The 25,194-nt window shown below is 43.7% G+C and overlaps 1 protein-coding gene across 1 annotated transcript in view; it reads right to left on the bottom strand.

Moving 5' to 3' along the window:
- The window catches only part of DCX (doublecortin), a 128,043-nt gene that overhangs the window by 82,356 nt on the left and 20,493 nt on the right, over nucleotides 1-25,194 (bottom strand). The window contains exon 3 of the mRNA XM_033946242.1: nucleotides 20,338-20,678. Coding sequence (XP_033802133.1) covers nucleotides 20,338-20,678 — 341 coding nt within the window. The remainder of the gene's footprint in view (nucleotides 1-20,337; nucleotides 20,679-25,194) is intronic.

The raw sequence follows: 25,194 nt of genomic DNA, 5'->3' as shown, positions 1-25,194 counted from the left end.
GTCCCTGGTCTGGGAGAACAGAGCCCCGAGCTATATTCCAGAAATTAAATACAGGCACCCAGCCTGTTAGACTGAAATCAGTTCAAATATTTTCAGTGGTTTGGAGTGCAACCAACAAAAATATATATCCAAATCCTCCCCAGCTGTTTAAACCTGAAAGCCTGGACCTCTCTAGCTGAGCGCCTCTTTGTACTGCAGAGGTTGTTGCCTGGCAACCAGTTCTTGCAGCTGCCGGGCTACCAAAAGTGAAAGCCTGACCTGTAAAAAAAAACCCTGAGAGCAGCAGAAGGGTACGGATGGCATCCAGCTCAGCTTTGTCTGACAGTAGGAATACTGCGTCGATGAAAACAAAGGGTTGGGATTTAAAAAAAAATCTCCTGCAATGACTCTCTATCCGCTTACACGTTTGCTCTTCATATGTAACAATCATGTGCTTCTAGCTTGAAATTGGAAGCTAAAATGAGCAGGGTGCACAAGCTGAGCCAGTCCTGGGCAGGTGGAGGGCAGTACACACCCACTGCTATGCTCTTCCTCATCATTCCTAGAATTCCTGTTAGTTGAAATTCCAGGGTATAGTTTGCATCCTCGTTAAGAACATAAGAACTGCCATCTCCGGATCAGACCCATGGTCCATCGAGTCCGGCGATCCGCACACGCGGAGGCCCAGTCAGGTATACACCTGATGTAGTTTTAGCCACCCATATCCCTCTATGCCTCTCGTAAGGAGATGTGCATCTAGTTTGCTTTTAAATCCTAGAACGGTGGATTCCGCAATAACCTCCTTTGGGAGAGCATTCCAGGTGTCCACCACTCGTTGCGTGAAGCAGAACTTCCTGGCATTTGTCCTGGACTTGTCCCCCCTTAGCTTCAAACCATGTCCTCTTGTTCGTGTCACGTTGGACAATGTAAATAATTTATTTTCCTGCTCTATTTTATCGATGCCTTTCAGCATTTTGAACGTCTCGATCATGTCCCCTCGCAGCCTCCTCTTCTCAAGGGAGAACAGTCCCAGTTTCTTGAGTCGTTCCTCATATTCCAAGTTCTCCATACCTCTTATTAGCTTCGTTGCTCGTCTCTGCACCCTCTCCAGCAGTTTTATATCCTTCTTTAGGTTGGGAGACCAATGTTGGACACAGTATTCCAAGTGTGGTCTGACCATTGCTCTATAAAGCGGCATTATGACTTTCTCCGATCTACTCGTGATTCCTTTCTTTATCATGCCTAACATTCTGTTTGCTTTCTTTGCCGCTGCCGCGCATTGTGCCGATGGCTTCAGGGTCCTATCTATCAGTACACCCAGATCCTTTTCTTGTTGAACAAAAGGATGGCCATACTGGATCAGAACAGTGGTCCAGTATCCTGTTTCCACAGTGGCCAATCTGGGTCACAAGTGGCAGAAACCCATATCACATCCTTAACATACAGGGCCACACCAGCACCAGACAGGGAAGGTGTGGCTCACTTGCAGAGTAAGAGGGAAGGTGTGCCTCATTGGTAGCGCTGCTGCCTCTGTACCCTGAGGTTGTGAGATCAAATCTCGGTGCTGCTCCTTGTGACCCTGGGCAAGTCACTTAACCCTCCACTGCCCACTGCTTTGAATGTCAGTTTTGAAATACCAAAACCGCAAAAAGGCAGTATAAAAGTCCTCTTTCATCAAGCCCAGTATCCTGTGGCCAACCCAGGTCCCAAGTACCTGGCACAAACCCAAAGAGTAGCAACATTCCAGAGCTGACATTGTGATGTCATAAAATCTCATTCCACCAATACCTGAGAGCCAACCTCATCAGTGATGTCACAATGGCTTGGTTGTCCTATGCTCAGCTCACATAAGAGCATAGGAATTGCCACACTGGGACGGATTGAAGGTGTGACTCACTGGCAGAGCTGCTGCCTCTGCACCCAGAGGTTGTGAGCTCAAATCCTGGTGCTGCTCCTTGTGACCCAGGTCAAGTCACTTAACCCTTCAGTGCTCACCACTTTGAAATGCCAAAGGCAGTATACAAGCCTCCATTCCCTTCCTTTTCAGTCTTCTCTGTCATTTTGATATATTTGGGACCTGGTGTCCCACTGTTTCATTTATCATTGCTTTGTCACCAACTGTTTCTCAAGCAATGAAAAACATCTAATTAAAATACAATATAAATAATAATCATAAATATCACAGAGCCTCCTAATAATAAATACTAAACAGAACAATAAATGCTCATATAACTGAATTAATAGGTCCAACCTAACTCAGAACACGAATAAGTAGCGTCCATAACTTTAAACAGTAAGGGGCTCATAATAATTTTTTAAAACGTCTAAACACCCGCCTAAATTGGTGCTTGGATGATCTAAAAAACAAGTCGTCCAAGTGGCGATAACCGAAACGGGTTTTAGACGTACCTAAAAATGACTTAGGCCTTGTCAGTGGTGCTGTACGACCAGAGCTAATAGGGGCGTTTTAGGAGCAGTGGTGAGGGCGGGACGTGGGCCGATCTAAACTTAGTCGTACTGCAAGTAAAACCGAAAGTTTAACGAGGCTGCCTGGACGGAAGTTGTACGCTGTAACTTAGGCCAGGTCTAAGTGGCAAAAAGGTATCCAATGTGACCAGATAAGCACTGCAGACACAAAGTACAGACCCCCACACACTGCCCCAGTGATCCCTGACCCCCCGAACACCATAAAAATCGTAATAAAAACATACACATCTGCCTCCAGCACATCAGCACCTGGCAGCCTGGCATTAGGAAAGCCTAGTAGAGCTGCATAGAGGTGGCTTAAATGGTCTTGGGGTGGGTTAGTGAACCATGGAGAGGAGGACCCAGGCCCATAGCCACTATAATCACTGCATTCATGGTGAAACATGTGCCCCCCCCCAAAGAAAACCCCCAAACCCTTTTGTACTGCCATATAAGTGGCTCCTACAGCCATAAGGGCTACTGGGGTGGTAGACAGATGGGTCTAGTAGGTTCTGAGGTGTGTTTTGGGGGCTCACCATGACCTATAAGGGAGGTGTGATGTTTATGTGGCACCCTTTTTGTGAAGTTCACAGCAGTGCCCTGTAAGGTGCCCCACTACTCTAGTGCAATGTTTGGGTGGCCAGTCCATCACTTTGTTGACCCCGCCCACGTCCAAAAGGTCTTGTTCTGGGCGTTTTTGACTTGGATGAATTTTTGGACGAGAATGGGGTATAACGATGGCGGTTTGGACGATCAAATGACTGGTCATCTCAACTAGACGATTTTCAGAAAAAAATATATATTTTGGACGTATTCTTCGGGAATGGACATTTTACTTGGTGACTAAGGCCCAAAATGGACTTAGACGTTTCTTTTGATTATGCCCATCTAAGGATACTCTCCTAAATAATTTATTATTTTTTTATTTTACTATTTATATACCACTTATAGCCTAAGGGGCTCATAATCGAAAGAGAAAAACGTCCAAAAACCGGCCTAAGTCGGCACTTGGACGAGCATTTCCCAAATACGTCCAAGTGCTGATACTAAAAACGGGTTTTGGACGTATTTCTAAACGACCTAAGCCTTCATAGTGCCGCTGAACGACCAAAGCTAAACGGGGTGTTTCAGGAGGAGTGTCGAGGGCAGGAGTTGGGCGGGACGTGGGCCGGCTTAGACTTAATCGTACAGCATGTATAACCGAAAGTTATATAGCCGACGATCGACGGAACTTGGACGTTGTGACTTAGACCATATAAAACATGGTCTATGTCACAAAAACTCATCTAGTCACCAGAGAAGCACTGCAAACGCATAAAACATACCCCCACACACTACCCCAGTGATCCCCGACCCCCCACCCCCATAACAAAAATTAATCACACCTTTAAAATTCAGCCTCCAGACCATCATCACCTGGCCGCCTGGCATAGGAAAGCCTAGTCGTCCAGTAGAGGCAGCTTAAGTCATCTTGGGGGTGGGTTAGGGACTCATGGAGAGGAAGACCCATGCCCATAAGCCCCTGTAATCACTGCATTGATACTTAAAAATGTGCACTCCCCTATACACCCCCAAAACCCTTTTTTACTGGCATATAAGTGGCTCCTGCAGCCATAAGGGCTGTTGGGGTGGTAGATAAGTGGGTGTAGGGGATTCTGGAGGTGGTTTGGGGGGCTCACCATGACCTATAAGGGAGCTAGCTGTAGTGAGGAGAAGACATGGCACCCTTTTATGAAGTTCACAGCAGTGCCCTGTAAGGTACCTCACTATTTAGGTGCCATGTCTGGGTGTTCAGTCCATCACTTTGTAGACCCCTCCCACGTCCAACAGGGCTTGTTCTAGGCATTTTGGACTTGGACAAAAAGTTAGATGAAAATGTGGTATAAAGATGGACGATTTAGCGACTTGGACGATCAGATCTGCAGGACGTATAATTAGACAATTTTCGAAAGCAAAAAAATTTTGGATGTATTTTTCGAAAATGTGTCCTAGGCTGTTTTTTTACTTTGGATGACTTGTGAGATGGACGTAAACGGACTTAGACGTCCCTTTTGATTATGCCCCTCCACGTGGTTTACATTCAGATACTCAAGCACTTTTTTCTATCTGTTCTGGAAGGCTCACATTCATATCTAATATACCTGGGACAATGGGGGATTAAGTGACTTTCCCAGGGTCACAAAGAGCAGCATGGGATTTGAACCCACAACTTCAGGTTGCTGAGGTGGTAGCACTAACCACTATGCCATACACTCCCATAATATGAGGATGAGTCATGGATTTGATATGCATGTTATATGCAGGTGTTTTCTCTGTCCCTAGTGGACTTACAATCGAAGAGGTTCTTTTATTAAGTTGTGGTAAGCTCTGGCACATACTTTCTACACCTCTAAATGCTTTACTGTGGGGTGTGCTCAGGTGTCCCGCAGTAATTATGGGACTTATTTTTCAACACTGGGGGTAGAGAGTGGGCATGCACTATCTTAATTGTTTAACCCTTTCAGGACCAAGGGACATATTTGTCCCATAACTTTAAAATCCTATAAATTTTGATTGGGATAGTCTACAGTTCTAAATTTGATATGTACGGATTCCATATGATACTGCCTTTATGTAAACAAACTGGTTCCGACATTCATTCATTAGCGTCGTTGCTAGATTGACGAGAAGATTCACTTGCCACACTGTCCATAAGCCAGAAGTGTGATTTTTTTAAATAAAAATAATGATATTTCACAAAAAAAATCAATTTTTTGGCATCTGCAAGCCCTTTTTACCATAAAAATGTCGTCAAAACCACAAAAATTGGCCTACGATCCTTATGGTCCTGAAAGGGTTAACTGGCAGCAAACTCAGAGCATTGTTTATAGAATAACCCTCTGCGCTGATTATCTGGGCACTGTTTTTTGAGCACCACTAAGGCCTGGATTCTGTAACTGGTACTGGACAGACTTGTACAATTTGTGTCCCATATATGGCGATTCGGTGTAGGATGGGGCCGGGGAGGGCATCCGTGGGAACTCCACTAACTTGGAACGTGAGGGCGTCAATGGCCAGACTTTACAGTAGATATCCTGCAAACAACGCGATGGTTGGATAGGCTGGAGGGAGCTTAGATGGCAACTTCAGCAGTTGGAACCCAGGACAATACCAGGTGGAGTTTAAAGTCTATGACGCCGGCCTGGCTCCCCTCTGAAATCACTTCCGGGTTGCGGGGCCAGGAAGTGATAGCCGAGGGAAAGTCACGCCGGCGTGAGCAGCAGGCCAGAAAAACTGCTCTTGCTTGCAAAGATTTAAATAGGTACTATCCTTTTGTTTTCATGTAAGTTACGTCTTGTCTTTATCAAGTATGTTAATTGTTCCCCATTTAAATTTTTTAATTGTTAAATGCTTCGAATTTATGTTTAACGTTTCATCAAATTTTAATAAACTTGAAACTTGTCATGGGAAGCAGGGAATAAGCGGGAGGGGGGGGGGGGTTGTCAGAGAGGAACTGCAGGAGGGCCCTACCCTGGACGCCTCCTACCCTCAGGACACCACTGGGGAAGAGGTCCTCCTGCCTTCACAACCTCTGAGTAGAACTGTCCTTCCTGGCAAGCAAAGCTGAAAAAAAATGTATGATTATACACATTAGAAGCATACAGATTGTGGGCTGTTGTGCCTTGCTTTTATCTGCTTCCATTCTTGGTTGTATGTTCCCTTTGCAATTGCTAATAAAGATATTAAAAAAAAAAAAAAAAAAAGAACCGTCCTTCAGTCCCACTCCCTGAATCTTACATCTCGTAGCACCTCTGCTGCCAACATACTAATGGTTTAAAGCAGCTCGTGTTAGCGCAGCTAAAATTCCTCAAAATGTCAGCTCGCTTGCCTTGTCGTGACTCTCACAATCTCTCGGGTCTTTCTTGTTTGAATTACAACTGCAGCACCATTTTTGGAAAAAAAAAAAAATATATATTTTCGAGGTTACGCCTCCACTGTTGATGCTATAGTTATATGCATATGATGTAGCGTCCGGCCTGCGTCTCAAGGATCAGCGCAGGAATACACAAGCAATAGGTATTTGTCTTGAATGGACTTGGCAGTCAGTCTGTTCCCCTCCACTGTGAATACTGATCACTATCACAGCCTCCTCACCAATACAAAGGCAGCTCTCAGCGCCCTGGGAAATCTCTGTGGAGGAAGGGTAGATTGTCGGTGGAAGCACGCAGAAATCCAAAGCGGTTGCCAGGGAAACCAAAATATGTTCCGGAGCCAGTACAGTATAGCTAATTAACGGAGTACATATAGGAGAAAGGATACTGCAGTTATGCATAGAGAGACAGATCCAGACATAAACCTCAAGTGATGATCCATTACACTGATTACAATCCTAACAAGACTTTAAGATCTATCTGCTAAAAAAAAAAAAAAATGATGCTGGGACAGATCTGATACTGTTTTTCATGTCACCTACAAAAGTGTCACTGGGAAAATCTTGTACCAGAGCAGGTCTGAATACAAATGTTGACAGCCCCTGGAAGACAGGGAGTTCAGGAATGCAAGGTGGATAAATCTGTATAGCAGCATGTTTCAAGCTGTGGTATTAGTTTATAAAAGGCTCTTGCAAATGTGGCGCCTTTTATAAAATACATACAAAGGGCAGGTCTATATGTTGGTGCTTAACACCATTTCTATCTTGGTGCCAGGATTCCATTAAGGCTGGCATTGCCTTGCCCTCTTATGCCATGTCAAAGGTGCCTAAGTGCAATAAATTATGTGCGTAGTTTATAGCATTCTACAGTATAAACTAAGCTCCTGAGTGAGAGACAGGCCCTTGGATCACTCATGCACCATCCTTATGTATACACACTTTGCAATTAGGCTCTAGGCACTTAGGCCCTATTTCGAAGGTGCATACAAAACAAAACTGCAGACTGTGTACAAGATGTAGGCAAATTTTATTGTGACAAGATTAAAAATATATATAAAACCCTTTTACCAAACAAGGGACCCAGCACGGTCCGTGTTTCGGACAAACCTTCGTCAGGGGTCCATAGTAAAAAAGGGGGAGACTAAAATATGCCACTTAAAATGGAGAATAACAACAAAGTGCCTGTATGTAAAATTCGCCGAGGATCGCCAACAACTGTAAAGCGTCTCAAAAAAAGTAAAACCTGGTTGGGCGTTTTCTCTGCAGACTAGGTTGGACCTTTTTTTTCTTTTGTTGCCCTATTTCGGAGGTGCCCAACTTGATAGGCGCCTATCTAAAAAAAGAATAGCAAGCTCAATTAAGCTTTTTAATCAGCACTAATTGAAACAAGAAACAGCGATTCTGTCACAAGGTGCCTCTAAAAATTTAGGCGGCCTTCGAAAAAATAGGCGCTATGCATATTAGGCGTGGGCGTGGCTTCGTGTTAGTCGCCTTGTGACAGAATCGCTGCTCGTAAGCATGCTTAAGCGCTCGCATGGATGCCTATGTTTTAGTTCAAGTTTAAGTTTAATTAATTTTAATATACCGACCATCGACGTGCACCTGGCCGGTTTACAATGCTAAAAATGAAAGGTTAAAATAAATTTTTGTAGGGGGGGGAAAATGTGAACATTAAATAGACAAATTACAAATACGAACACGAGCTTAAGGGTAAAGGGGAGGGGAAAATTAATAATTACATCATTAAAAACAAATTAATTAAAGGGAAGGGGGGGAGGATAAAACACCAGGAACGGGGATCTTTGCAGACTGTTGGAAAGGAAATATTTAGACGCCACGGTTTGCGTCTTGGAATAAGAACGTTTTTAGTTTAGTCTTGAATTTGTCGAGTGAATTTTCGAGGCGGAGTTGAGGTGGCACAGCGTTCCATAAAGTCGGAGCTACAACGGAAAAGTTCGTTTTTCTAGTGTAGTAGACTTCGTTGATGGAAGGTGTGGTCAGTATATTCTGATCTGCCGATCGAAGGGTCCGGGGAGGGCCAAAGGGGATGATGAGTTTATCAAGAAAAGAAAAGATGTCCCTAGAGCTGGCCTATTTATGGGCGCCTCCAAACTAGGTACCCAAATAAGTGCCGCTCAGCGTGATTCACCAAAGAGCACCCAATTGTACTTGAATTGTGCTGAACGGTGCCTATAGCAGTGCCTAACATTTGGACACTTCTTATAGAATTTTCCCATTATAGAACAATTCTTAGTGGACATGGAGGGGCATTTTCAATATGACAGCCCAATACAGATCACAATCTGAGATTTTTACAGAAGAGTTGACCTAACCTAGGGTTACCGGGTTTTCTGATACCATGTGCTTTATTATAATTCACAACTAGACTAGGAGAGGTAGATCTGGGAGGTGATATTGAAAACCACGGGAGGAGATCAGCGTACCGAGAGAGCAGGTATATATGGAGAAGAGGAAAGGACCCAGGATGGTGCCTTGAGGTACACCGATAAGACAGTGGAATGGCAGCCGAGGAGAATCCACCGTAACATACACTGAAAGTACGATAGGAGAGATAGGAAGAAAACCAGGAGAGAACAGAACCCTTGAAACCCAACTAGATATCTCTACAGGAATTCAGGCCCAAATCTCAGCCTGCCTGTCCGACATTGCCGCTTAGATGTCTCACCACCATCTCAAACTGAATGTGGCCAAAACTGAACTCCTTTTCTTTCCACCTAAACTCGACTTGCCCTTCTCACCAGTCTCTCTTTCTGTAGATAACACTCTCCTCCTCCCTGTCTCGTCGGCTCTTAACCTTGGGGTGATCTTTGACTAGGGTTGCCAGATTTTACATTAGTAACATCCGGAACCCCCTACACCCACTCCCCAGGCCCACCCAGTTCTACCCATCCCCGCCCCTTTCTGCCCGAGTCTCGCCATCAATCCCACAACAGTCCCGTCCCCCGCTGCCTGCTCTCGTCGGACAAAATGCTGGGTTTTGAAAAGCTGTCCAGACCCCGGATATGTCCTCGAAAAGGAAGACAAGTCTGGGGAAATCCAGACGTCTGGTAACCCTATCTTTGACTCCTCTCTCTCCTTCTCCGCTCAGATCCAACATGCCGCTAAAACCTGTCACTTCCTCCTCTATATTATTACCAAAATCCGACCTCTCCTCTCTGAACACACTACCAAAACCCTTATCAACACTTAGATTACTGCAACGTCTTAGATTACTGCAACACTTAGATTACTGCAACGTCTTAGATTACTGCAAACACTTAGATTACTGCAACTTTTCTCAGGTCTCCCGCCCATCCGTCTCTCACCCCTTCAATCTGTTCAAAATGCTGCTGCATGGCTCATATTCCGTGCGAGCCACTATGCTCACATTACCATTCCTTCAAGTCACTTCATTGGCTCCCCATCCATTTCCAAATACAGTTCACACTCCTCGTACTGACTTACAAGTGCATTCACTCTGTAGCCCCCCAATATCTCTCCTCACTTATCTCCCCTTATGCTCCTCCTCGTGAACTCCGTTCATCGGATAATCCCCTCTTATCTGTACCCTTCTCCTCCACTGCCAACTCCAGACCCCATCCCTTCTTTCTTGCTACGCCGTATGCCTGGCACAGGCTGCCTGAGCCAATACGTCACGCTCCGTCTCTAGCAGTATTCAAATCCAAACTAAAAGCCCACTTTTTTGAAACTGCTTTCATCTCTTAACTCCCTCTCAATATCAGACACCTATACCCTTTGTATCATTCCTTCTACCAGAATTTCCCCAAACCTGAGCTGTCCTGTCTGTCTGTCCAAATTAAATTGTAAGCTCTTCTGAGCAGGGACCCTCTATTGAATGTTAAATGTACAATGCTGCGTACACCTTTCAGCACTACAGAAATTATAAATAGTAGTATTAAAAGTGATGTATTTGACCCAGGGGCACTCTCCACTTCAAAGAGGGATCAGAGGCTTATAGAACAGCCATCCTGACCCTCCACAGCACCCTCTTTGCAAAGAATGTGAACTCCTGAACTCCCGTAATGAACAACCGCCCTCCCACACTCCCCCCCCAAAAAAAAAAAATTCAGATCTCCAGAAACAACTCGGGAACCAACACAAAGCAAAACAATTTCCAGCTCTCTGTCTCTTTTTTACACCAGCTCAGAGCTACAATATGTGCAAATTAATTTTTTTTTAAAGTGCTGGTTATAGCCGGGGCTTTATACATAGAGATTAAGGGAGTCTGGAGAAATAGCCATTTTCAAAACCTGCAAAATCACTGGATGTTCAATTAATTTTTTTTTTTTTTTTAATTGCCTGCTTAGACATCTTGGCTGCCAGGACGTCCATCCTTAGGACATCCAAATTTATTCACCATTTTCGACCACAAAAATGTCCAAGTTCAAAGCATCCAAATCCAGACCATTTGGACGTGAGAGAGGCCAGCATTGTAATGGACTGGCCACATAGACATGCCAGTAGAGGGCACTGCTGTGATCTTCACATAAAGGCTGCCAGAAGTACATCTCACCATGACCCTCTTCTCATTTATGCTGAGCCCTCTAACCCCTCCACAAAACCATCTGTTAACCAGCCCAATAGCCCTTATGGCTGCAGGTGGAACCTATATGGCAGTAAACTGGATGGACCATTTGGGTCTTTATCTGCCGTCATCTACTATGTTATTGTAGGGATTTGGTGGGTTTTGGTGGGCTCATACTTTCCCCCATAAATGAAGTGTTTAGAGTGGCTTATGGGCCTGGGTCTTGCTCTCTATGGTTCACTAGCCCACCCACCCGGCTACTTAAGACACCTGTGTGATGTTCTACTAGGCTTTCCCATACCAGGTGCTGCTGTTTCATTCAGATCTTTGTGGGGTGGGAGGGAGTTAGTGGGAGTATGGAGGATGGAGTTCATAACTTAATCCTTCTGGTGGTCATCTAATCAGTTTGGATACCTTTTTGTGCACTTAGATGCTTTTAAAACAGACCTAGCTCAGAACATCTAAGTTCCGTTCAGGATGTCTTGGCAAAGGTTCTATTATTATCACAAGGCATCCAAGTCTAAGTATGCCCAAAGCCTACCTAGAACATGCCTCCAACACCCCCACCCCCACCCCCACCCCCACCACCACCACCACACACACACTCATACACACTTAAGTTTTGAACTCACAGAGGTTAGGGTGCCTCAGAAGATGTCCAGAAAGAGTTTTGAAAATTGCCACTTGGACATCCTGGCGATTAGGAAGACCATGTGCCAATTTATGTCATTTTTGGAGACATTTTAGTGTTTTGAAAATGCCCCTAAATATAATTGTTTCGTAATGATAGACATACTTTGTGTCATTAAACTGAGCTAGTTTCTTAATCAGGATTTTTGGAAGAGCCATGTTTTCAGGTTCTTGCAAAACAGAGCATACGTAGTGGAAATGCAGATTTCTGGGGGTAATGAGATCCACACTTTTGTCGTTTGGTAGTGAAATGAGATGCTATATTGGGCAATGGTGCGCCCGTATCTGGAGTACTGCGTCCAATTCTGGTCGCCGTACCTTAAGAAGGATATGGCGATACTCGAGAGGGTTCAGAGGAGAGCGACGCGACTGATAAAAGGCATGGAAAACCTTACATATGCCGAAAGATTGGAGAAAAGAGAAGCGGAGGCTTAGAGGGGACATGATAGAGACCTACAAGATCATGAAAGGCATGGAGAACATGGAGAGGGACAGATTTTTCAAAATTTTCAAAAATACAAGAACAAGGGGGCATACGGGGGCGTTACTCGAGAGAGTTCAGAGAAGAGCGACACGTCTGATAAAAGGGATGGAAAACCTTTCATATGCTGAGAGATTGGAGAAACTGGGTCTCTTTTCCCTGGAGAAGAGGAGACTTAGAGGGGATATGATAGAGACTTATAAGATCATGAAGGGCATAGAGAGAGTAGAGAGGGACAGAAAGAGAGAGAGAAAGGAAGACAGAGAGAGAGAGAGAGAGATAGAAAGAAAGAGAAAGAGAAAGGGAGAGAGACAGAAATAGAGAGAGATAGATAGAGAAAGATTGGAGAAACTGGGACTCTTTTCCCTGGAGAAGAGGAGACTTAGAGGGGATATGATAGAGACTTACAAGATCATGAAGGGCATAGAGAGAGTAGAGAGGGACAGATTCTTCAGACTTTCAAATAATAAAAGAACGAGAGGGCATTCGGAAAAGTTGAAAGGGGACAGATTCAATACAAATGCCAGGAAGTTCTTCTTTACCCAACGTGTGGTGGACACTTGGAATGCACTTCCAGAGGACGTTATAGGGCAGAATACAGTACTGGGATTTAAGAGAGGATTGGACAATTTCCTGCTGGAAAAGGGAATAGAAGGGTATAAATAGAGGATTATTGCTCAGGTCCTGGACCTGTTGGGCCGCCGCGTGAGCGGATTGCTGGGCAAGATGGACCTCAGGTCTGACCCAGCAGAGGCATTGCTTATGTTCTTATGGCAGTTTCAGAACCAATACTAGGAAGTTTTTCTTCACCCGGAGGGTGGTGGACACCTGGAATGCGCTTCCAGAGGGTGTGATACAACAGAGTACGCTACTGGGTTTCAAGAAGGGTTTGGATGAATTCCTGAAGGATAAGGGAATTGAAGGGTATAGATAGAGGAGTGGATGATTTCCTGAAGGAAAAGGGGATTCAGGGGTTCTATGCAGGTCCTTGACCTGAATGGGCCCACGTGCGAGCAGACTGCTGGGCGGGATGGACCTCTGGTCTGACCCAGCAGAGGCACTGCTTATGTCCTTATGTCCTTATTTTGCGCCTTATCAGCCAATCCGTATTATATTGTTCAGTGGGTTTTCCTAGCAGTTCAGCCAATCTAAGGAAACTATCAAGAGAGTTTTCCTGTAAGATCTTATATGTTAAACAGCACAATTTGAAATTAATCTACTGGTCAATTGGGAGCCAGTGTCGTTCCAAAAGCAGTGGTGTGACACGACCGGATCTGGATTTGTAAAATATAATTTTTGCTGCTGTGTTTTGCATTAGTTGTAGTTTTGTCTTATTAATTTCTTCAGACGTCCCAAGAGGAGTGCACTGCTGTAGTCTAATACTGAAAGGATCGTCGATTGGACCAGTATCCTGTAGTGTTGGTGGAGGAAGTATGGCCTGATCCTTCTCAGCTGTTATAACGTGACAAATGACTTTCGAACCAGGCTGTCAACATGGTTTTCAAATGTCAGAGAGCTGTCTAAGGTGACTCCCAGGTCCCTGGAGGATTTTTTCAGTCTTCCTTTTGTCAATGTGATAGAGAATGGAATCCATTCTCTCTGCAACCAAAACCATAATACGAGTTTCGTTTTTTTACAGTTTAGTTTAAGATGGTGTGATGTTGACCATTCTTTCCCACTGTGTAAGGCTTGAGAAGGCTTGGTAGTGAGGCTTGTTAAATCCCAGCCTATGGGAATTACATGAAGAATGTCCACGCTCCAGGATTTCGGGTAATTGTGTTCAGAGTGGCCAAGAAGATGTTGTAAAGAAGTGGGGAAATGGGGGGGGGGATCCTTGTGTACTCCGCATGGCGGGGTGTGATCTTTGGAATACTCTGTATCGTCTATTGGTCAGGAACCCTTGGAACCACTGTAGGACATGTCCTATGATTCCTAGCTCGGATAATCTGTTTAAGAGCATGGTGTGATTTACCATGTCAAATGCCATTGAGACATCAAATTGTACTAGTATCACATATTGTGTCACATATTTAAAATGGAAAGGGTAATTGCCATGCAGCAGGGAAATTTGAAGAAATTTCAGGTTATTTGGGAGCCATTAACAAGATACTGTAAAGATTGAAATTACTGCATAGAATACATATCAAATTTTTTTCCCTTTTGTTCATAAACGTCCAGGGTGTGGGGGGGGGGATATTTTATGATTTCTTATGCTTATGAATAATTGTTGGGTTTACGGGAGGGGGGATATTTGATGCGAGTTAGAATTTGATGATATATTAAGTGATATTAAAGTATAAAATGACTGTATTTTATGTTACACTTATTGTGAGTTTTAAAAATGAATAAAGATTTAAAAAAAAAAAAAAAATTGTATTAGTATCATTGGTTTACCTTCACTTATTGCTGATCTTACACTGGATTTCTGAACCCTTGTTGAGAGGGTAAGAGTGGGTTCCAGAGCCAGGTATAATTTTTTAGCTGGGATTTAACTACAAATTCTATCAGTTTAGTCTTGAAAGGTCTGCCTGCGGTAGGCCTATCCCTGGTAGCTTGGGATGGGTCTAAGTCTGTTCCTTCTGGAATGGGAATAAGTAAGATTTCACCAAATGCTTCTGAGAACCAGTCTCAGTTAACCATTTAAGTACTTCCTCTGACATAGCGCGGTATAACGGACATAAATTTGCAGGAACACCCATACCTTTAAATGCTGGTTTTACAGGGGTAAGGTACATTGAATACACACTTACTAAGAGCAACCACTGAGCCACCTCAACTCTCCTGGCTACTTTCTTGCTATTACTCAACAATCCCCCCTCTTCAACGAAACCGCGCTAATGGTTTTAGCGCAAAGAGCTGTGCTGAATGGCCCGCACTGCTCCCGACGCTCATAGGAGCAGCGCGGGCCATTCAGCGCGGCTCTCTGCGCTAAAACTGCTAGCGCAGTTTCGAAGAAGAGGGGGAATGTGTTTCCAAGTTGAGTGGAAGAGGTATATATGAGCATATCATGCACAATTTACCTAAAACTCTCTCATATCAACTTCAAGATTTAAAGCAATTCTTCTCTTCTGTGGTACCTCCTTCCGGTTATAGAGAAGAAAAAAATATGATCGTATACAGATCACATACAAGACACAAACACACACATGTCTCCATTCTCTAAAAATGCTGGCGTAAAGCTCCATAAATATGCCCAGTTTTATTTCACCTCATTCAATAAACTTTGGTTCGGGATGAGCTTTCTAAACTGCCTATAGCTAAGCGGTTAACAATGGTTCATAGACAACAGCGCGAAAGACAAAAGCGCGCGCCGACAATTGAGCGAAGCGCGCGCCACCGCACCGCTCTAAATTACAGTTTTTAGGGGCTCCGACGGGGGGTTTTGTTGGGGAACCCCCCCAGTTTACTGAATAGACATCGCGCCGGCGTTATGGGGGGTTTGGGGGGTTGTAACCCTCCACATTTTACTGTAAACTGAACTTTTTCCCTAAAAACAGGGAAAAAGTGAAGTTTTCAGTAAAATGTGGGGGGTTACAACCCCCCACACTCCCCACAACGCGGCGCGATGTCTATTAAGTAAAGTGGGGGGGTTCCCCCCATGCCCCCCTGTCGGAGCACTAAAAACAGTAATTTAGAGCGGGGCGGCGGCGCGCGCTGCGCTCAATTGTCTGGGCGCGCCTTTGTCCCGGCGCGCTTTTGACCTGACACCGTTAACAATTAAAACATTCACGGACAGTTCATTTATAAAATGCATTCAAATTATATTGCCATTACATAGTAATTTAGACCACTTCAAATAATGTCAAAAACTCAGCGAGTTTGCACGTCAACCATCCCCCACTAAATAAAGTGCAACGATCACAGTTCAGGATCCTTATTGCATATGCCTACCAACATAATTTCAGAGAAAAGCCTCCACAAACAGTTGTCTTTTCAACCTCTTTCTAAACTGTAAACAGTCAGAACAGGTCCTCAGGACGCCAGGGAGGGAGTTCCAAAATTTTACCCCCGCCACGGACAACATTGCCGCTCTAGATTTAGCATACCGGACAGTTTTCTCCGTCATGGAAGTTCAGCTCATACCCTCGGTCTAATAAACTTCAGTGACTTTTCTCAAAAATGAATTCTACAGTAATGTTCTTGACTCTCCCACAGAGTAGCTTTAATGAATTTGTTTTCCTTATTTTATGTGGGGAGGGGGAAAGGGGGAGCAGAAGGTGACCTGGTCTATTTTCTAGCTCAAGATGGATCTCACGCACCTTCATGTGCCACTATTTATGAAAAAGGGAGAGAGGTCTTGAGTGGAGATACCAGGCATCACTGGGGTGTTCCTTGATTAGACTCCCACCTTTGGCTCTACTGTATATAGGGGAAAACACCCTCCAGGGATTCAAGACAAAGTTAGACAAGTTCCTGCTGAACCAGAACGTTCGCAGGTAGGGCTGGTCTCAGTCTTTGACCTGGGGGCCGCCGCGGGAGCGGACTGCTGGGCACGATGGACCACTGGTCTGACCCAGCAGCGGTAATTCTTATGTTCTTATGTTATGTTTATGACCCAGTGACTGCTCTCTCATTTTCTCATTTGGAAATATTATGCCCACTTCTAATTCCTCTTTGCAGACGTTCTCAGGCTTTTGAAGATACGGGGCTGTCTGTGTACTTCTAAACAATATTTACTGTGATTGTTCTGTTTTACCAGCATGCAGAATAGTCTTATTGTATATTTTCTACTTGATCTCGATATCCTTTTCATTGCTGACATCAGCGTTTTGTATGAAAGAGGTTAATCTACCAATAAATAAAGATATTTTAAATAAATTTATTTATTTAAGCGTTTATATACCACTTATAGTCTAAGGGAGTTTACATTCAGGTGCTCAAGCATCTTTCCCTGTCTGTCCTGGTGGGCTCACACCTGGGGCAAAGGGGGGATTAGGTGACTTGCCCAGGGTCACAGGGAGCAGCATGAGATTTGAACCCACAACCTCAGGATGCTGAGGCTATAACTTTAACCACTGCGCCACACACTCCCCCCCCCCCCCAAAATACAGCTAAGTTACCCCATGGAGTGTTATATATTTTTTTTTGGGGGGGGGAAAATGGGCGCCCCAGCTCATTTGAACCGATACTAATGAAGAATTGAAGAAAGAAGCCGAGACACGTTCTCCTCTATCCTGTCAAGAAAGATCTAAATTCGGCTGCAGTTCTACACAGTCAGTTTCAAGGAGAGCAGAAAGTCAGATTTCATTACTGGAAAAAGCTGCAGGCGAGACGGATGGAGACTAGCAGAGCTGAGGAGGAAAGCCTCGAAAGTTCAGGAAGTCATCTTCAGAGCACACCTGGGTTTGATGAAACACATCCTTCATACTGCCATGATAAAAACCCTACAGTGGCCAAAGAAGCCCCTCTGCTGCTCAGGTATTCAAAATATGTATCATGCCGGCACCAGGCAAGCTGATCAAAGCCAAATGATGTCTGTTATCATGCTGTGCCGCATTCTCTTTGGAGGCAAAACACTTTTAAACTACCGTATTTTTCACTCCTTAAGATGCACTTTTTTCCCCCCAAAGTGGGTGGAAATGTCTGTGCGTCTTATTGAGCGAATATTGCGCCACAGACTGTGATGTTCTGTGTCCCCCCTAGTGTCTTTTAGCCGGGCGCTCCGCTCAGCTAATTTAGGTGAGCGCCCAGCTGTCTGCCAGGGAAATATCCTTTTTTCGCCTTTTTTAATCCCAGTGGTCCAGCGGTGAACAGCAGGAGCGAGCTATCCACTCTCCCTTGCTGGATGGCTGCCTCAGATCTCACGAGAATTGACGGCAGCCTTTCAGGGAGCGGCGCGGGCCCAGGCTGGAGTGCAAAAAGCTCGCTGCTGCCTTGTGCACCGCTGGTCACAAGATCTGAGGCAGTCATCCACTGAGGGAGGGGTTCAGCATGGGGCAGGAGCGTGGAAAGCTCGCTCCTGCTGATACACCGCTGGACCACCAGGATTTTAAAAAGTGAAAAAAGGTACGGGGGTGGGCGGGAGGAGTAAAAAATTGTTAATCGGCTGGGACAAATCCCTCCTGTCCCGGCTTACCACTAGACCACCAGAGGGGGTCAGGGTCCAGAAAACTAGAAGAGTGCTTGAACCTTAAAGTCTCTCCTCATTTGATGACAGTAATGATGGTTCTTAATCCTACTGTTGACTTTACATGGTTGAAATATTATTCTACTATATTTTATTAAATATATTAGTACACCATTTGGTTCAGAATATTTTTTTTTCTTGTTTTCCTTCTCTAAACCTAGGTGCGTCTTATGGTCAGGTGCGTCTTATAGTGCGAAAAATACAGTATATGTTCTCTACAAATTTTGCATTATGCACTGTTCTCAGTCAGAGGACACTCCTTGAAACCCACCTACATAGTACAGTATACAGGATTCTTAGATGAACACTCAGGACATATATTTAAGATATGACAACCTGTTTGTTAGATTCAGTCTGGCTGATATTAAAAATGATTTAACTGGGCCGAAAACAGCCGCTGATCGGCTAAATAACTTGTTTGTGCCATCCGGTCATTTTCAGGGGCACTTAACCAGATGTCTTTGCTGAAATGGACTGGTCAGTGCCGAATTCAACAGCACTTCACTTGTGGGCATTCCAGGTTAAGCGCCGATATTGAACCCCTTGCCACATCAATAGCAGTCCTGTTTTTAAGCGATTGGGCTTATGTGGTGAAGGGCTCAATATTGACTTAACTGGAATTGAATGAGCATCAGAGCATTGACCTCGCTGGCCCGTGCTAAAATGCCCTACCACAGCTTGATAGAAGGGGGTCTAAATCTAGCCACCATTTCCACATTAGAATAATACTTATAACATATTTAGTTCAGCTGCACTAATATAGTAGTCAATGACTGAAAAAGACTAAGGCTCCCTTTTATCAAGCTGCGTAAGGGGCTTTTTGTATCGCAGACTGCCGTGGTAAAAGCTCCGCCACTCGTAGAATTCCTATGAGCACTGGAACTTTTACCGTAGCGACCCGTGATAAAAAAAACCCTTAATGTAGCTTGATAAAAGGGGTTCTAACTGATGAAGCTCAAAGCATTTGAATGGATCACAATACACCTCCTACCAATAAAATATAACAAGGCTGTACGATAAAACAAAACCATACACTCATTAGTTCGCTGTTCATTTGGGAGATCAGTCAACCAAAATGCAGAAATTACTTCCCCAGCATTCAGAACCAATTCATTTCAGTTTTTATTTACTCTCTGCCCCCTTTTACAAAACCATGCAAGAGGTTTTTAGCGCCAGCCGGCGCGCTGAATGCTCTGCGCTGCTCCGACGCTCATAGAAGCACTATGATCGTTAGAACAGCGCAGAGCATTTGCTAAAAACCTCTTCTGCGGTTTTGTTAAAAAGGGGGGGGAGGTAATTTTTTTTATTTACGCAATTTTTCATCCAAGCAAAAAACAAATTTTTGTACAGAAAAGTAGTCAATAATGAAAAAGAAAAAAAAAAACAGGAAAACTATCTCTAGAAAGAATGAACTAAACAAAATGATTGAACAGCGCAAGTCCACAATACATTAGATCCAAGAATTACCAACAGGAGGATTTTTTTTTTTTTTTTTAAAGAAACTAGGGCCCCTTTTTATCAAACCGCGTTAGGGTTTTTTTTATCGCCGGCTGCTGCGGTAGAATTTCTATGAGCGTTGGAGCTTTTACCGCAGCTGCTGGCGATTAAAAAACCCTAACGCGGCTTGATAAAAAAGGCCTAGGTTAGCAAGAAACTGATTCTGACATTAATCACAGACCAGACACCAGACTTTAAGTTCCCTCTGCAGAACACGAAAACGGTGCACCAGTCGGTTTAGTGGCTATTAAAGCAGTGAGATGAGATGGCTCAACATTTATATGGACATCTCAGTTTGTTAATCATACCTGAACAACGAAAGCAGAGCAGCAGTTTTGGATACTGGCACTCGTAAAGTACCAGTCAGAACCCAAAGGGCTCCTTTTATCAAGGTACGCTACGGGAGTTAATGCATTGGACATTTCATCACGCGCTAACTCCCGCGGCACACCAAAAAACTAACGCCTCGTCAATGGAGGCATTAGCGCGACAGGCGGTTGAACGCATGGTATTCCGCCTACCGCTTGATAAAAGGAGCCCAAGATTCCATTCCTATTGGTCCCTAAGCTACATTGTAGTTAGACCTCCTCAAGAAATTCTATTTCGACAGCGGGAATAAGGAATAAAAGGCAACCGCCTACCTGCTTCCCATCCAGAGTGTACAGCTTTTTTACCACTCCTGTCTCCAGCTTAATGGCCTCGGTGATATCAGTCAGGACTTGCTCAAACGAATGAGCGGTCTTCTTGTTCAAGAGCACTCTCACCGCCTTTCGAGGCTTGACACCACTGCGAATGATGGTGACCAGTTTGGGGCGCACAAAGTCCTTGTTCTCGCGAGACTGGGTGCTGTTGCAGCTGGCCAGAGACTGAGGGGCTTTCAGGTTGGCCGAAGTTTTCACATTGACTGACCAGTTCGGGTTAACGTTCTTGGTGTATTCCACTTTCTTGAAAAAGTTATCGGATGAACAGACGTAGCTTCCCCCTGAAACAGGAACATATTATTATTGAATAAATAGATCTTGCGTGGAACCAAATAAATATGAAATAGCTTAAGGCCTGTGCTGCTCTAACTACAGATGGTTTCTTTAGATATTATTTATTGTAAGATCTGGGTTTTTATTTATATTATATATATATTGCATTATTTATATATATATATTTATATATATTATTTATATTTTTTATATTTATATAAATATATATATATAATTTATATATTATATATATATTATATATATATATAATTTTATATATATTTTTTATATTATATATATAATTTTATATATATTATAAGATTCGGTATATTTTGCATCAAGAAAGTGAACCTACACTGCTTGTCCATTACTGTTGCGTTTTGTTGTTATTGACTGGCTATCACCTCTGCTCTGTTTGGCCAATGGTTCGATATGGCTTGGTTATGATATGACCTCAGCTCCATTAGTTGATCATTGATTGGTCATTGTTTCTATACTGCTGTCTTGTTCAGTCATTTATATTGCTTCTTGACTGCTGACCCAATCATTTGACATGGGTCGGACACCATCTTGGTGGTTGCTTCTGCCCTGCTTAGTTATAGATTCTGGTTCTTAACAGGTATTTCCGTAGAGCAAAGATGTACAATTCTGCCTCCTAACAGGTTTGGCGTTTTGCTACCATACTTATAATCTAAATATAATCTAAAACTTACCCCCTCTTATACTTAGGTGCGCTGATTAGCGCCCGCTAAACGCTAACATGTCCATAGGGTCTTAGGTTTATATACCGCATTATCCCCAAATTGGAGCTCAATTCAGTTAACATAAAGATGAAAACAAATTCATAGTTTTGGGATACAACTAGATAGAACAGAAGCTTTGGCCAAAGTTTAATACTACCTGAATTGGCAAGGATCGCTATCGGCGATATACAAAGCTTATTTTCTTATCATACAGCAATTGTCTAGATCAGGCGTGTCAAAGTCCCTCCTCGAGGGCTGCAATCCAGTCGGGTTTTCAGGATTTCCCCAATGAATATGCATGAGATCTATTTTCATGCACTGCTTTCATTGTATGCTAATAGATCTCATGCATATTCATTAGGGAAATCCTGAAAACCCCAACTGGATTGTGGCCCTCGAGGAGGGACTTTGACACCCCTGGTTTAGATGTAAGAAGGTTTTCAGAATCTTTCGAAAGATATATAATTTGAGTTCAATTTTATTCAAAGTAGAAATTCTCTCCGCATTTCTTAGCTTGCGTGAGTGTAAAGAATTGGTCTTATCAGCCTGGATGTCGGCAATGGAAGAACATGTGCTCATGTTCTTGCAGGATATCATATATAGTGATACACTGTAGTGCCAGGCAGGGGCGGAGCCACAGGTGGGCTTAGCAGGGCTTAAGCCTGTCCACTTTTGACTCAGGCTTACCCAGTAGCGGTGCCCACTTGCTATATCTGGGATTCTCAAGCCCCACTGGCTGAAGACATCTGAAGCCCACCATAACTCCCTTCAGATAACCGTGGCAGCCAGCGGCAGCGTTACTGAGCGCGGATTCTGGCATCCGTACCTGCTCAGTTCTTGCATGAAAACTGAGAATGCCAAAATGACATACCAAACTGGTCAACTGCCACTCTTTAGGAGCTGCAGATGGGCATATCGAAGAGATCATACCTGTGTTTCAAGGCCTTCCTCCCTAGAAGCCGCAGCATGGATGTTTTTCATATACGAGCCTTAAAAGCAGTTTCGATCTACTTTGCAAGGAAGGCACAACAGAAGTACAAGTTCTTATTTTTTTTTGAAAGTAGCAAAATGCAGGAGGCAGCCTCCGTTTCTCCAATAGTAATTGTTGATTGACCTGCGTCAGCTTGCACGCGATCTCACTAAGCCTGTCCTTGAGATGTGTTATAGGAGAAATGGTACTAAAGAGTTAAAGTCATTTGGCTCTTTGACAGTCCTCTGAGGCCGTTCGGCTTTCTGTGAGCTGAGGATCTGAATGAGCTGATGCCCTCATTAGGATGCTGTGAGCAAAGTCCGGGAAGGCACATGAGCAAGCCCCAAATACCCATTCATTCCCAAAAACATTAGTAAAAAAAAAAGTGAGCCAGCATTATCCAGCTGGAGGAGGTCTGAATAAATCCTCTTTCCCACTCCGATGGTTGATGGATTTCCTTTGCTTCACATTTTTTCTCACATGGCCTGGCTATCTAGGGGGTGGTTTAAGAGCACAAGATACAAACCGCAGAGGACATGAAGGACTTCTGTCTTCATAAGGACTCTGGCCCACCAGAAAACAATAATAGTTATTAATACAGTTTCAAAAATGGCGTTTAGAATCCAAAAGTAGAGTAAAATAACTCAGCATAGGGAAAAACCCTTTTATAAACTTTCATAGAATCAATCATTGTACCATCTTGTTAGAATAAATGATTTTTAAATAACTTCATAGATTCATAAGTAATTCTTAAATCTCCATAATGTGAAAATAAAGTCCAAAGTTTTGTGAAAAGCTAATATAAGTAAACAGATTTAGTTTCAATGTCTCTGCAGCGGTGACCCAGCGGGGTTCTGACGCGTTTCAATTCAAAAGGGAAAAGAAACTTCCTCGTGTTCTATGACATGAATGCTCTGCTGAGCAATTAGGTACCCAACTGACAAGTCTAAGGATTTATTTTTTAAGGTCACACACAGCATTAGCGGGTTCTCTGAGGAAGCCAGGACGGCGAAACGCATCAGAACCCCGCTGGGTCACCGCTGCAGAGACATTGAAACTAAATCTGTTTACTTATATTAGCTTTTCACAAAACTTTGGACTTTATTTTCACATCATGGAGATTTAAGAATTACTTATGAATCTATGAAGTTATTTAAAAATCATTTATTCTAACAAGATGGTACAATGATTGATTCTATGAAAGTTTATAAAAGGGTTTTTCCCTATGCTGAGTTATTTTACTCTACTTTTGGATTCTAAACGCCATTTTTGAAACTGTATTAATAACTATTATTGTTCCTTTTTTGCTGTTTGTGCTACATTTCCTTTGGAACAATATTCAATTTATTCAATTACCCAGTTGTATTATATTGGCCACCAGAAAACAAAGCACTCTGTAGCAGAGATAGGCATTTACTGGAATGAAAACAGTTCTGCCTCAAATCCCAGGTGATAAAACTTCCCTATGCAGTCTGCCATGGACTTATCTGCCCTCCATAGGGTTACCATATGGCTCCAGAGGACGGATTGAGGCATCCAGGTTTTACTTTTACTGAAAGCAATGGAAGTAAGGAGGACAGAGAGAGAGAGACATCTGGATTTTACTTCCATTGAAAGCGATGGAAGCATAACCTGGATGCCTCAATCTGTCCTCCTTTTACTGGAGCCAGATGGCAACCCTATTCCTCAAGCAGAATCGGTATGTTCACACCCAGCTCCTTGTTCCATAGAATTTTGAAACATCCCTGCCGGGTTCTGCGCATGAAAGATGCAGTTGCCAGCTGAAAACAGAAGGGGCAGATGGCAACTAACCATTTAAAGTCACAAAAACAGTGAACCAAGCTACCCCAACCCAGCTGTGGGGCAAAGCCAAAAAAGAAGAAATGGTACTGAGTCAGGAATGTTCTATGCTCCTCCTGTGCTCAAAGCATCCTAATGAACCCATCACCTCATTCAGACCCTCGGCTCACAGAAAGCTGGAGACCTGAATCTGTATACCCCCCTTGCCAGTCAGGTTTTTAGGATATCCACAATGAATATGCATGAAAGAAATTTGCATATAATGGAGGCAGTATTTAAATCAAGTTTATGCATATTCATTGTGGATATCCTAAAAACCTGACTGGCAAGGGGGTACTCCAGGACCGAATTGAGAAACCCTGCCCTAGAGCAGTGGTTTCCAACCCTGTCCCTGAAGTACCACCAGCCAGTCGGGTTTTGGGGAAACCCTAATGAATATGCATGAGAGAGATTTGCATATAATGGAGGTGGCAGGCATGCAAATCTGCTCCATGAATATTCATTAGGGCTATCCTGAAAACCTGACTGGCTGGTGGTCCTCCAGGACAGGGTTGGGAACCACTGCCCTAGAGGAGAGGAGAGACAGAGGTGATATGATACAGGTGCTATAATCTTCAGGATGCTATGGAGCAAGACCTGCGTACTTTAGAAAGTTGGTCCTTGATCAGGCAGCTGGGTTTCAACGCCAAGAAATGTAAGGTCATGCATCTCGGCAACGGAAATCCTTGCAGAACTTACACCCTGAATGGAGAAACTTTAACTAGAACCACGGCAGAACGAGACTTAGGAGTAATCATCAGTGCTGACATGAAAGCAGCCACTCAAGTGGAGAAGGCTTCATCTAAAGCACGGCAAATGATAGGCTGTATCAAGAGAAGCTTCGTCAACAGGAAACCTGAAGTCATGATGCCACTGTACAGAGCCATGGTGAGACCGCATCTGGAATACTGTGTTCAATTCTGGAGGCCACATTACCATAAGGATGTGCTCAGAGTTGAATCGGTTCAGCGG

Source organism: Geotrypetes seraphini, chromosome 5 (assembly GCF_902459505.1).
Source record: "Geotrypetes seraphini chromosome 5, aGeoSer1.1, whole genome shotgun sequence".
NCBI classification, from domain to species: domain Eukaryota; kingdom Metazoa; phylum Chordata; class Amphibia; order Gymnophiona; family Dermophiidae; genus Geotrypetes; species Geotrypetes seraphini.
The sequence above is the reverse complement of the archived record's forward strand: the minus strand, read 5'-3'. Positions and strand labels throughout refer to the sequence as shown.